The sequence below is a fragment of the Geotrypetes seraphini genome, chromosome 1 (genome assembly GCF_902459505.1).
Source record: "Geotrypetes seraphini chromosome 1, aGeoSer1.1, whole genome shotgun sequence".
NCBI classification, from domain to species: Eukaryota; Metazoa; Chordata; class Amphibia; order Gymnophiona; family Dermophiidae; genus Geotrypetes; species Geotrypetes seraphini.
Window position 1 is genome coordinate 73,007,129 of NC_047084.1, and position 15,045 is coordinate 73,022,173.

At 45.1% G+C, this 15,045-nt stretch overlaps 1 protein-coding gene across 2 annotated transcripts in view; it reads right to left on the reverse strand.

Moving 5' to 3' along the window:
- Window positions 1-4,591: 4,591 nt before the first annotated feature.
- The window catches only part of TARS1 (threonyl-tRNA synthetase 1), a 143,705-nt gene continuing 133,251 nt past the window's right edge, over window positions 4,592-15,045 (reverse strand). For both annotated transcript variants that reach the window (XM_033933234.1, XM_033933225.1), the window contains exon 19: window positions 4,592-4,789. In XM_033933234.1, coding sequence (XP_033789125.1) covers window positions 4,641-4,789 — 149 coding nt within the window. In that variant the 3' untranslated portion in view covers window positions 4,592-4,640. The remainder of the gene's footprint in view (window positions 4,790-15,045) is intronic.

Genomic DNA, 15,045 nt, shown 5'->3' on the forward strand with positions numbered 1-15,045 from the left:
TAATTAGTGTAAATGCTCTAACCTAAGTTAGGTGTGGATCCCAGTGCCAAGTTTCATTCTATAAATGGCACTTAACTTGGAGCAACGTTTACAGACTATCGCTTAGTGTGTTTTTAAGTCATTGTGATTTTTTGGCATCATTTCTAGAATTCAGTCCTAAATGTACACGCGAGACACTTGTTGCCACATTGGTTTAACAGTATTTGCTGAGGGATGCACAAAACTTACCGATCGTGTCCTGATCATCGCTACACTGATTGTTGCAAAATATCTGTCCCATAAAGAAAAAAATGAAGCCCCCCTGACAAACGCGCCCCCCACCCCAACCTCCCAAAAATGGCAGGAAGGATGCCCGCTCCCTCCTACCATGAAGGAACTCCACTCCCTCATCCTCCATCCCACCCCCAAAAAAAGGAGGGATGTCCACTTCTTCCTGCCATGAAGGCCCCCCTGCCCTGTATCTTAAATGTTGGGAGCAGGAAGTACTGAAAACACCTCCTACTCCTCCTCTCTCGACGATGACACTGGGCTTTAGGCCCCTCCCCAGTGCATCATGTGATGCATGGGGAGGGGCCTAAGGAAGTCCCTGATTGGCTCAGATGCCTCCCTTGGGAGGGGGCTTGAGGCATCTGAGCCAATCAAGAACTTTCTTAGGCTCCTTCCTAAGGAAGTCCCCGAGAAATCCCAAGGATGCGTCTGAGCCTATGGCCCAGTGTTGTCATCAAGAAGCAGGTAGTGTTTTCAGTACCTCCTGCCCCCAACATTTAAGGTACGGGGCAGGGGGGCCTGGAGGGAGAGTGGGCACCTTCATGACAGCAGGGACAGGTTGTGCATGTTTAACTCGGGCACATCTGTTCCATTTTAAAAATACAGAAGCACTAACAGCAATGAAAGGAAGCTTCTTCCCCTGTCACTACTATTAAGGTTCTGCGCATGTGTCAATTGCTCACTGAGCGAATGAATCGATGCATTTGCATGCAAATGATTTGTACCTCCATGACAAAAGTTCATAAAACAAATTAATAATCTTGTGTGTGAAATTGAGGTCTTTTCCTCCACTATGAGAAATTAAAGTACTTTAGACATTTCAATATGTTAAGTTATGTTTTTGTTTGGGCTCATCTGTTATGAGATACATTATTATATATATAGTGACATCACAGTCAGGTATAATAATAATAACTTTATTCTTCTATACCGCCACAATCTTGCGACTTCTAGACGGTTTACAATCAAGAGTGCTGGACATTCAGCGAAATACAATAAGTAGATATTCAGAGGAAATACAGAGATCAGAGACCTCAGGAGGCAATAGTATAGAAATACAATTTGCTGAGCGAAAATGTAATATGTACATTTTAGTAGGTAATGTCCGACAGGACCTGTTGGGGATAAATAGCAACGTAAAGTTACGATAAGATGAAGATAGCAGATTATATTTATAACAGTGCTGTAAGTTCAGGTGGAATAGGGAGGGGGAGGGAGAGGGAGCGCGGGTCAATTGTTTAGGTATTTCTGGAACAGGTATGTTTTTAGGCATTTCCTGAATTCCCCATATGTAGTGGGCGAAAGCAGTTGGTCTAGGTCTTTGCCCCATAGGACTGCTTGGTGAGAGAGAAGGTGTTCGTGGTGTTTTTTCATTTTGCAGCCTCTAACTGGAGGGGAAATGAGTTTTGGGTGTGTGTTTCTCTTGAGTTTGTTATTAGAAAATGTGAAAAGGTCCGTTATGTACTTGGGGGTCAGGCCGTATAGTACTTTGAAGCAGAGGCAGGCAAATTTAAACCTTACTCGGGCTTCCGTTGGTAGCCAGTGCAGCTGCCGATAGTAGGGTGTCACGTGGTCGAATTTCTTCAGTCTGATAGTTGAAAACTGTATGATATAGTGGAATCACATATTCAAAAACTACCATGCGACACTGTAGTACATTCCACAGTAGCCCATTTTTTACTGTTTTAGGTGCGCATAAGTGCACAAGACAGCTTAGTAATCAAAGGCCCTTACCAACTTCATTCGAGTTTTTGTACGTTTTGAAAGAGTAAACCAACTGACTGTTTACCTGTTCCAGTTCACTCATGATTCATCTACTGCTTTTCCCCCCAAAGATATTCACCACACTCAATATGCAATTACTAAGCCGCCCATGAAAAATTCCACCACAATTTGTAACTGACAGCAAATGCATTTTTATGCAAGGTCAAGCTTAATGTTTGCCTGAAAGCAAAATCTGATGCATTTTATTTGACACTGAATGATTTATTTCAAAATGCTACAGCAAATACTGATCAAATACAATAACAGTCCTTTTAAGATGTCATCGTGTGGCGCCAGTAAAATTTTAAGGAAAAAAAAAAACAACTTCTGTTGAAGTAATGCTTTCTTCCATTTTATCAATGAGATCCTGCACTTTGAGAACTACTGAGCAGCTCTGGTTTAACGCTGCTTTTCATCCTGAAATGTCCAACATTCTTTTCCTATTGCATATGTTTGATCATGCGCCTTCATCCATTCAAAGGAATGACCCAAATGCAGGCAGAAAGCTTCACGTCTCAGTGTAGAAAAAAAATGGAATTTCAAGGACCACTGAGCAGGCACATTTAGCATTCAAGAAAAGGAAAGGCCTTTACAATGTGTCATAAGCATCTACACAATTTCAATAATGCATTAAGGAGGTCTTTTACTAAAGATTAACTTGTTATCTACAGAAAAAAAACCTCTGTGGAGTGATGATGTTCCTAAATGGACTTTATTTGAAAGTGTCAAAGTTCCAGAGGTACACTGAAATCATCCACATAAAATAATTCCATCCATATAAAAGCCTTAAAGGACCTAGTCCGCTAGGGATACAGGACCCAACATGGTCCGCGTTTCGACAAAAAGTCTTCTTCAGGGGTCCCTGGGGGTCCTATAAAGGTAAATACGTGGAAAACAATTGTGTGGTGAGCCGGAAGTGAGACACTGCTCATCAATTCCTTTTGTTTTTAACTTGTTATCTACAGCAGGGCCCATAAGAATAAATGGGTGCTGTGGCAGATAAACAAACATTAGTTAATCTTTAGTAAAAGATCTTCTGAGGAATCTATGTATAAAAGATCAGTCTAACCATTGCTATGTATGTTTAGACATTTGTTTTAACCCCTGAGAGAAAAGCACATCTTAATGAACTATAAAAACCTATTTGTCAATCCATAAAACATTTTCAATAGTTTTGTTTTAGCTGGCTCATTCTTGTAAAGTGACTTTTCAAATGTTACACAGTCCCAACAGGACGTCCGCTTTTACAGTACAGTAAGATCATGGCTACCCTGAACCTTCATATGCATTATAAAACTCAACAATTAAGGGATAAATTGTCATGAATGTTTAAAATATTCAAAACAGATGGGCTGCTCACAAACAAAGGTGGAAACTATCAACACTATGGCAGGCAAATAAACTGGACATACAAAAAAAAAAAAAAAAGCCAAGAGCTTACATAAAAATGTTGGTTCCACAGGAATTACTCTCTCATTTGTTTTTGACCCTGGCAGTTTTTTCTGCTTCTTTGGACTTTCAGCTCAATTATAACCGACTTTCAAAACAATCCTCCTTGAGCAGAGGACACAACTGGTAGGTGTCTACTGCTACCATGTGGCACTTCTTTCCTCACTCCAGGGAGACAGTGAGGAGATCATCTGCCTACCCAGCAGAAGTCAGGATAAGGAATCTTTCACGTGACTGTTACTGATCAGTCACTGAACCAGCCTCTATCAGGGTTACTTTGATGATGCTTTCCAGATGGAACTGAACTTAGAAACATAGAAAGATGACAGCAGGAAAGGGCTATAGCCCATCAAGTCTGCCCACTCTACTGACCCATCCTCTTAAGTCTATACCTAGTGACCAATTCTTCAGATCGACCCTCGTAGGGATCCCACATAGGCATCCCATTTATTCTTAAAGTCCAGCACACTGCTGGCCTCGATCACCTGCACCGGAAGCTTATTCCAACGGTCAACCACTCTTTCTGTGAAGAAATACTTCCTGATGTCGCCATGAAATTTCCCGCCCCTGAGTTTGAGCGGATGCCCTCTTGTGGCCGAGGGTCCTTTGAGAAAGAAGATATCATCTTCCACCTCGATACGTCCTGTGATGTATTTAAATGTCTCAATCATGTCCCAACTATTTTAAACAGCCCATACTAATATACATCAGAAAACTAAATCAGGCAATATTGTCCGCAAATGCAAGCTAGCAAGGAGATTATGTGGAAGAATAGTTTAGGTTTTTTGCTCTTTGTCTGGGGTGTGAGATACAAACAACTTGTCTTTGTACTTTACACTATGCAAGAAGAGAAACAGAATCAATGAATACATTATTTGAAACCCCCCCCCCACTCCCCTTTCCAACTCATGGAGAGCCTCATTCATGTACCAGATTCTGACTACATTTGAATATTTTTAACTCACTCAAAATCAAAAGTTTACTTCATAAGAGTTAAAAAAACAAAAACAAAAACACACACACTTCTGTCATCTGTCATTCAATCACAGCACTCATATGTTGCTCTGTAATGGAAGGCATTATGAATACACATATCCAGATAAAACTAAAATCAGATTGTACACAATTATTATTGTCTTTTAAATTACAGCATATATTTTTCAGAATTCCTCTTCTGAATGTTTTGAACGAGATGTTTTCAACTGCAGAAGTCTTTTAATAGTTTCCGATACAGCATGTTCCCCATGCACCTTGTTATCTCTTGTACGGATGTTTACTGTTTCACTGTTTTTCTCCTTTTCTCCAACAACTAAATAAAACAAATTTGGAAGAAAAATGAATCAATCCAATGTTTGCACTGTAAGTCATAAAGAGTAACTTTTAAAAGCCATTTTCATGGAGAAAACAGTGTCCTATAAGCAGAAATGGGCTTTTTCTAAGCTTCCCTGCCCTTTGGGCGGGTAACCAATCTGTTATCCATCACAGGGGAGATGCTCCAGGAGTGGGTTTAGAAATGAAGACAAATTTTTGCATTTTCAGAAGTATGTATGCACTGTAACTACAGTAGAATCTCAGTTAATAATAATAATAATTTTTATTATCCCAGGACAAGCAGGCAGCATATTCTTAACGCATGGGTGACGTCACCGACGGAGCCTCGGTACGGACATTTTTCACTAGAAAGTTCTAGTTGGCCGCACCGCACATGCGCGAGTGCCTTCCCGCCCGACGGAGGAGTGCGTGGTCCCCAGTTTCTTCGTTTCCGCGGAGCGAAGAAGACGCATGTGGTTTCAACGGCCGTTGAAAACATCCTTTTTGCCTTCCCGCTCGCGCTTTTTTCTCGTTTTTTCTCTTTTTCCCACTTCGGGTTCTCTTTTTTATTCGATTAAAAAAAAAAAAAAAAATCTCTCGATTTTCTCTATTTTTTGAAACCGGCCCCAGCGGGGCCTGTTGTCACCATACAGGCCTCCGGTTTTGATTTTGCGGAGGCCGTGTTTCCCTTCATGCCCCCTCAACCGGGCTTTAAGAAGTGCCAGCGGTGTGCACGCCCGATCTCCCTCACTGACCCACACAATTGGTGCCTACAGTGTTTGGGTCCAGAGCATCGGGCTGACACCTGCACTCGCTGTGCCACTCTTAAGAAACGCACCTTAAAAAATCGGCAGATCCAGCAGAACATCCTTTTCGGTACCGGATCTGCTATGGAACCTGCCGCGATGTCGACGGTACCGCAAAAGACGGCACCGACCACCTCGACGACGCCCGATCCTTCCTCGGGGTCGCTGGCACCAGGTAAGCCGGCTAAGAAGCCTTCCATCTCCCTTGAGCGCTCGCCTGCCACAGTGGCGACGCCGGTCCTCCCGGCCTCACGCTGACCCCGCAAACGCTCCGCCCCGATCTCGGTGAGTGCCTCGTCATCGGCCTCCTCATCGCCGGGGCGTGGAGCAGCACCTATGGAACCGAAAAAGAAAAAAGCGGTCCCGGTGCCACCCCGGGATGACCGCATCGCGGCCATACTCCATGACAAATTGCAGGAACAGCTGCAGCAACAACTCCAGCACCTGTTACCGACCCTCTTGGCACCACTTCTTTCGGTACCAGATCGGCCCGAGCCTCGCACCATCCCACCGGTGTCCACTCCCTCGGTGCCACTCATCACTTCCATGCCAGTCCTCTCGGCTCAACCACCCCGTTCTCATCCTGTGGTACAGACCCGCTCTGAGGTCGATCCTCCTCGGGACCAGGAAGGGCACCATTCTCGACACCACTCTGATGAGGGCGTTTCTCCCCTCCGACCGCCAACGAACTCTGCTCCACCTCTGCCGTCAGGTGCTCCTCCGTCACTCCATTCCAGCTCGGCAGATGATGGTCCTCCTGGGCCACATGGCCTCGACGGTCCATGTGCTTCCTCTGGCACGACTCCACCTCAGGACACCTCAGTGGACTCTAGCCAACCAATGGTCACAGACCACGGATCCTCTTTCTCATCCCATCTCTGTGACATCGTCTCTTCAGCAATCTCTTCAATGGTGGTTGAACTCCTCCAATCTTTCCAGGGGTCTACTCTTTCATCTACCCCCTCACTCCATGATCATAACCACAGATGCCTCCCCCTATGCATGGGGAGCTCACCTGGGAGACCTTCGCACTCAGGGACTCTGGACCCCTCAGGAACGTCAACATCACATCAATTTCCTGGAACTCAGGGCCATGTTCTATGCCCTCAAGGCCTTCCAGCACCTTCTCTACCCTCAGGTTCTTCTCCTGTGCACAGACAACCAAATCGCCATGTACTACATAAACAAGCAAGGCGGCACCGGATCTCCCCTCCTCTGTCAGGAGGCCATCCGCATCTGGACCTGGGCCATGGCCCGCAGTCTCTTCCTCAAGGCTGTCTATATCCAGGGCGAACAGAACTCCCTGGCCGACAATCTCAGCCGCATCCTTCAACCTCACGAGTGGACTCTGGATCCTCCCACACTCCGCTCCATCTTTGCTCAGTGGGGCACTCCTCAGGTGGACCTCTTTGCAGCTCCTCACAACCATCAGCTGCCCCTTTTCTGTTCCAGACTCTTCTCTCCTCATCGTCTGGCCCTGGATGCATTCCTGCTCAACTGGACGGATCGGTTCTTCTATGCCTTTCCTCCTCTACCTCTGATGTTGCGGACGTTATTCAAACTCCGCAGGGACAAAGCCACCATGATTCTCATCCCCCCTCGATGGCCTCGCCAACACTGGTTCTCCCTCCTGCTCCAGCTCAGCTCCAGGGAGCCCATTCCTCTTCCTGTGTTTCCTACTCTACTTACTCAACAGCATCAGTCGCTCCACCTGACAGCTTGGTTTCTCTCGGGCTGACCTCTCCAGAGAATCTATCTCAGCCTGTCCGTCGCATTCTGGATGCCTCCAGGAAACCGGCCACCCTCCAATGTTACCATCAGAAGTGGACCCGGTTCTCCTCTTGGTGTCTGCTTCATCATCACGATCCCACCTCATTGGCGGTGGAAACCGTACTGGACTATTTGCTCTCTCTCTCCGACGCTGGCCTCAAGTCGACCTCCATCAGAGTCCACCTCAGTGCCATCACTGCGTTCCATGAGCCTATCCTCGGAAAACCTCTTACGGCTCATCCCCTGGTTTCCCGGTTCATGAGAGGCCTCTTCAATGTCAAACCACCTCTGAAGCCTCCTCCAGTCGTCTGGGACCTGAATGTGGTTTTATCAGCACTCATGAAACCTCCGTTTGAGCCTCTTGCCACAACTTCACTCAAATTTCTTACATGGAAGGTGCTTTTCCTCATTGCCATCCCTCTGCCAGGAGGGTTAGTGAGCTGCATGCACTGGTCGCCGACCCACCTTTCACTGTTTTTCACCATGACAAGGTGGTTCTGCATACCCATCCTAAATTCCTTCCCAAGGTGGTCTCGGAATTTCACCTCAACCAGTCCATTGTGTTGCCTGTCTTTTTCCCTAAGCCCCATTCTCATCCTGGGGAACAGGCATTGCACACGCTGGACTGTAAGCGTGCCCTTGCTTACTACCTTGACCGTACCAGGGCTCACCGCTCATCTCCTCAGCTCCTTTTGTCCTTCGACCCTAACCGTCTAGGTCATCCTGTCTCCAAACGGACGCTTTCCAACTGGCTTGCTGCCTGCATTGCGTTCTGTTATGCTCGGGCCGGTCTCTCACTGGAAGGTGCTGTCACGGCCCACAGGGTCAGAGCTATGGCTGCTTCTGTGGCTTTCCTCCGTTCCACGCCCATCAAGGAAATCTGCAAGGCGGCCACTTGGTCCTCAGTTCACACATTCACTACTCACTACTGTCTGGATACCTTCTCCAGACGGGATGGGCACTTCGGCCAATCTGTGTTACACAATTTATTTTCCTAATGGCCAACCATCCCTCCTCCCTCTCTGTTAGCTTAGAGGTCACCCATGCGTTAAGAATATGCTGCCTGCTTGTCCTGGGATAAAGCACAGTTACTTACCGTAACAGGTGTTATCCAGGGACAGCAGGCAGATATTCTTACGACCCACCCACCTCCCCGGGTTGGCTTCTTAGCTGGCTTATCTTAACTGGGGACCACGCACTCCTCCGTCGGGCGGGAAGGCACTCGCGCATGCGCGGTGCGGCCAACTAGAACTTTCTAGTGAAAAATGTCCGTACCGGGGCTCCGTCGGTGACGTCACCCATGCGTTAAGAATATCTGCCTGCTGTCCCTGGATAACACCTGTTACGGTAAGTAACTGTGCTTTTTGTATACCACCATACCCAGGGAGTTCTAGGCGGTTCACAGCAGATAGATTCAGTACAAACAGTGCAGTTGAGGTTGACAACAAAAAGAGCAAAGCAATTATAAAAAGTAACATGCTGGTTATAAGTCTACAATTTAAGTGAAGGGAGCAAAATAAATACATGCAACATGTACAAAGAGAACAAAGTACAATAAGTACAAGGAATAAGGACATGCATAAGTACATGAAGTAGTACATGCAGCAAAATACATGCAATAGATACAATAAGTACATGCATACAGTTTAAGAGAAGGAGAACTGCTTACACGCCATAAGGAAAGAGCCTATAAGGAAAAAGTATGCAAGCCGTAAGAAGGGAGCCACAATCTTAGCAAAAGAAATAATCGCCAGTGGGAAAAAAAAAATGTCCCCCGAAGCACCAGCGGCAGCGATGCTGAGCCACAAACCCCCTTCCTCCCTCAAGCCCCAAAGAACTAGAAGTGGCAGCAGACTGAGACTGGAACCCCACCTCCCTCCCAACCCGAAGCACCAGTGCAGCAGTGTCCTCAGCAGGGCTGAGTCGGAGTTGAGGAGTCGGAGACTATTTTGGGTACCTGGAGTCGTGGGTACCAGAAACTGAGGAGTCAGAGTCGAAGGATTTATCTACCGACTTCACAGCCCTGGTCCTGAGCTGCAAATCCTCCCTCCCTCCCTCAAGCAGCTTATACACAAACCCCCCTTCTTTCCACCACGAAACAGCAGGGTGGTAGCGGTCCTGAGCCGCAAAGCCCTCCTCCTTCCCTCAAACCGTGAAGTGGCAGGAGCAGGCGGTGGTCCTGAGCCATGAACCCCCCTGGCTCCCTCCCTTCCTTACCCAAAGTGCAGTCGGTCAGCAGGAGGCAGCATCAAAACAGGCTGCTCGCGGCCTGTGGCAACGCTGGGGCTGGTTGCGGGCAGCCTTTTTTGAGGCTGCTTCATGGTGACCGGCTGCACTTCAGGTAAAGAAGGGAGGGAGGGAGCCAGGGGGATTCGTGGCTCAGGACTGCCACCTGCTTCTGTCACTTTGGGACTTGAGGGAGGAGGGCTTTGCAGCTCAGGACCACTGCCACGCTGGTGCTTTGGGAGAAGACATTTGAGATCTGTGTTCTAACATGGCACTCTCAATCAAACAAGAAAACAGTTATCCGGATTCCACCAATCCCTGTGGGTGCCGGATATCTGAGATTTTACTGTATGTGGATATACTTTTCCTGGGATAACTTTTACCCGTAAATTTTCACCTGTGCGGGCAGTAATAAAATTACTCTTAATGATAGTTTGAATGGATAAGACCTCTTGATGCAGGATGGAAAATGCATTTCTCAAAACATGAAATGCTAATCCAGAGAACTGAAAGAAAAACTGAGGAAACAAACAACCAAAATTAGAAAAAGTACCAGTAGGACTACTTTATAGCTAACCCAACTAATTGGACCAATATGGAAAAATTAGTCTTGCACACCAGTACAGAACATAATTTATGCTCTCCTGCTAGCATATGGAAATTTAGAACCACTGGTTTGATGACATCACCCTATATAAGGAACTATGCAGTCCACAGCCAGACAATAATTCTAAAGCAGATCACTAATATCTCTTCTCAAAGAAACAATAGAATCACAAAAATACTGCCAGCTGAACCAGTGAGGAAACAAGTTCCTTCTTTTTCCCTTTGTTTAAAAAGGTATCCAGCTACGCTTCTGTCATAACCTCATATGCTTTACAACAAAGTAAATATACCAACATTGATCTGCAGGACATGGACACAAGGGCAGGGATCACTCCATAGATAGCTTCCTGTTGCCCTCAGGTAATGGAGCCTCCACAGTTCTGCCCTTCTGTTGGCCAGTCTGAGATTTTCAGCACCAAAAGGATCTGAGATAAATGACACCAGCTCATCCCTCTGGAAATTACAAACTACTGTAGCATCCTCAGCCAGCAAGATTTCCCCTTCAAGGGGTTCTTCTTTGATTCCTGACAGGATGACTGCTCTCACCCTAGCCCATTAGATTATCAAAAAAGCCCTCAGATGAGTCTGGGGAAGGCAGACAGTTATCCCCCTGAGGCTGGGCAGGATGACTGCCTGCTAAGTTGTCAGAGCCAGATCAGAAGCGGGATCCCGGCTGCAAGGGGAGCTGATGTGATGGCACCAGAATAGAGAGGGAGCAGTCCTCTCAGCACCAAAACTTTTCAGGTGCTGGAAATGTCAATGACACTGTGAATCGAAGGGAACCAATGCCGATGCTTCTTGGCCTTCATCTGATGCTTGACATCAGGGTTCCTTGGTGCTGATCAGGACAACGTTAAATCCACACATATCCTCTGTGTTGGGTATGATGCGGATTGGTCCCGGGGTCTGCTAGTGGTGCCTGATGTCAAAGAAGGTAGAAACCACCTCAATTTCAGTGCACTCCCAGTGTTCGATGGTGTCCTGGGAGATCCAAAAAGTTACTTCTGGTAAGTCTGATGCATTTCAGTGTTCTTTTCTGCATTTTTAAACAGAGAACACAGATGGGTCATGGTCAAGCCCAAAGCATCCCAGACCTCAATTGTGTGAGTAGATATCACCCGATTGAAATGGGTGTATCTTCTGAAGCCACTACTAGTCTTCTGGGGAATGTTAAAAACAAAACAAAACTAAAAACTGGTTAAAGAGGAGAGTGTGGTGTAGTGGTTAGAGCTACAGCCTCAGCACCCTGCGGTTGTGAGTTCAAACCCCGTGCTGCTCCTTGTGACCCTGGGCAAGTCACTTAATCCTCCATCATCCAGACGGTGAGATAGGGAAAATGCTTGAGTACCTGATTTGTAACCCATTCTGAGTTCCTTTGGGAAGACGGGCTAAAAAACTGAATGAATGAATTTAAAAAAAAAAAAACATACGGAGGAGATCAAGAGAACGTAACCTCCTAGCTCCATGGAGAAAACAAGACTGAGGGTACCTCACATGTGCATGCACAGTGGGGCCACTGCTAAAAGCCTTGTAAAGTTCTAGAGTGCTTGGCAGATTCCTCACCAAGCTTTGTCAGGATGACATCATCCATACGCAAGTATACCACTGTCCTGCTTGTCCTCAGAGAATTAATACTAAATAATGTAGGGCCATGCATTTGAGCTGCAAAACCCCAAGGGAACAGTACAGTTTAGGAGATGAAGAACTTTTATGCACGAAAGAGGAGTGGGTCTTGGGTGTGACCAAGACCCACTCAAGGTGGCCAAACAAGGTGGCCAAACAAGTGGCCAAACAAGTAAAAAAAAAAAAAAAGTGATAGTGAAAGCTAGAAGGATGTTTGGATGCATAGAAAGAGGAAAGGCCAGGAGGAAAAAGGAGGTGATGATGCCCCTATGTAAGACTCTGGTGAGACCTCATTTAGAATACTGTGTATAATTCTGGAGACTGCACCTTCAAAAAGATATAAACAGGTGGAGTTGGTCCAGAAGGTAGCTACTAAAATGGTCAGTGGTCTTCATCATAAAGTGTAGGGGGGGACAGACTTAAATATTTCAGTAAAGAGGGAAGATATGATAGAGACGTTTAAACATCTATGTGGCATATATGCACCGGAAGAGAGTCTCTTAAAAAAAAAAAACTTTATTGATTTTCCAAACTATCAAAGTGCAATAAGCAATTGTACATAGAACAATTTTGTTAGAAAAATAATTGAAAGGAAGCTCTGGAATGAGAAGGCATTGGATGAAGGTGAAAGGGGATTGACTCAGAAGTAACCAGAAGAAATACTTCATGGAAAGTGTAATTATTTGTGAAACCTGTATCTGAATTCAAGAAAGCTTGAGACAAGTGCATAAGATCTCTAGGAGTGATGAAGAGATAGTAGATGGCACAAATGAACAGACTGGATAGGCCAAATGGTCTTCATCCATCTTCATTTTCTAGGTTTCTTCTTGCCAAAATACACCTGGATGATCCCCAAGCCTTTTGGGATAATGTTCTAAGGACAGATGAATCAAAAATGGAAATCTTTGGACAACACAGACCATTTTATACCTGGTGTAAAGCAAATACAGCATTCCATGGTAAGATCATCATACCAATAATCAAACATTGATAATAATAATAATAATAACTTTATTTTTCTATACCGCCATAGTCAGGCGACTTCTAGGCGGTTTACATTGTATGAAGGCTGGACATTCAGCGAATAACAAAAGGTCTTAATACAATACAATAAGTCTACTTACAATACCGTACAATGAGTCTAAATAACAATACAATACAATACATTACAATGAGTCTAAATACAATACAATACAATAAGTCTAAGTACAATACCATACAATGAGTCTGAATACTAAACAATAATCTAAAAGGGAAACTTACGTATTAATTGGAGTTCTATGGGTAGAGAATACCTGAATACATGAAAGGAGCTTCTTGAGAGAAAAAAAAAAGGCATTTACAGGGGGGAAGTCCTAGTGAGGGAGGCGACAGTTTTAGTCAATGAATTTGGCGAAAAGGGCGGTTTTGATCGATTTTCGGAATGCGCTGTATGTCAGATTGGGTTCGTTTATGTAGTTTTTCAGCCAAACTTGCTGTCTGTTCGCTTGGAACTTAAAGGTTCTGTCCAGGAATGATTTATATCTGCAGCCTGTAATCTTTGGGTATGCAAAGATGTTTTTGTTTCTGGTTGTTCGGGTGGGGTTGTGTAGGATGAAGTGAGTTTGTAGGTAAGAAGGTGCTAGTCCCCAGGCTTGCTTGAAACAGGTGCAAGCAAATTTGAATAATATTCACGCTTCTATCGGTAACCAATGCAGCTTTTTATAGTAGGGGCTGATGTGGTCACTTTTTCTTAGTCCGAAAATTAGGCGAACGGCGGTGTTTTGTATTAGTCTCAGTTTTTTTTATTGTTTTTTTTGTGGGTGGTAGTGATGGTGAAGGTATGCTTTACTGCCTCAGGACCAGAAATATTTGCCATTTTTTAAAGCAACCGTGAATTCTGCACTGTACTAGAAAATTTTTAAAGAGAATGTCCAGTTATCTCTCCATAAGCTGAAGTGTAGTTGGGTTACACAGCAAAGCAATGATCTGGGGTGCCTTACATCTATTACTGAACTCACTATTGCAATTCTTTATTTCATCGAATAAAATCATCCCAAAGATGATGACTTCAGACCATCCAAAATATCTCTGTGAATCTACTCTTTGAAGTCAAGAAATTTGACAGACTCACTCTATTATGATGTGAAGATCATTGGCTACCAATCTCATACCGGGACTCTTGTAATAGTCCACCAAGTCTGTTCTGGTATGCCCCTCTTTCTCTTTAATATTCAACTTCCTTACAAGCCCTCCCATGCTCTTTCATCTTCACAACAAAATCTGTTACTTATTTCATCCTACCTGATATATTATCTGGCTTGTACCTGTGAATCATGTTTCAGTGTCGTGGCAATCCATGTTTGGATAAGTTATCAATTGACATTGTTACTGAGACTTCCCTTAAGAAATTCAAAAGAATGCTGAAAGCCTATTACAGTGGAACCTCGGTTTGCGAGTAACCCGGTTTGCGAGTGTTTTGCAAGACGAGCAAAACACTCCCGCAAACCTTAACTCGCAAAACGAGCACTGTCCTGCTAAATGTGCACCCCCCGGCTCGAACCGGCATCGCATTCCCCGCCTGCGAACGACCCCTGCAAGAACCCCATCGCTTCCCCATACTGGAAGCGGCATCCGCCCGCCCGCCCACCAAAACAAGCTCCTTATCCCATCTGCTGCTTGCAGGTGCTAGTTAAGGAAAGATCCCGCCTCTTGCCTGGGCTTTGAGCATCTGCGCATGCTCAAGGCCTTCTGGCTCTCGTCTCTCCAGAGATCTCGGAGAGAACGAGAGCTAGAAGGCCTTGAGCATGCGCAGATGGTCTGACCCAACAGCGGCAATTCTTATGTTCTTAACAAGTATGCATCCAAATGGCTGAGAAGCAAAATTAAAATTTTAAAGTCCTGCTATGAACCCAACATTGTCGCTATGGAAGGACCTGAAATGAGCAGTTCATGCACAAAAACCTACAAATATGTCTGAATTAAAGCAGTTCTGCAAAGGTGCATGGGCTAAAACTCCTCATGTGACGTGAGAGACTGATATAAAATTATAGGACGCATTTGGTTGCAATTATTGCTGCTAAAGTTGGTGCAACCATTATTAAGGGGCAGTTACTTTTTCATATTGGTGATATGAGTGTTGAGCAACTTTGTTTCTTGAATAAATGAAGTAATTTAAAATTCATGTTCTGTGTTTACTCAGGTTCCCTTTGTCTAATACTACATTTTGTTTAAAGATCAGAAC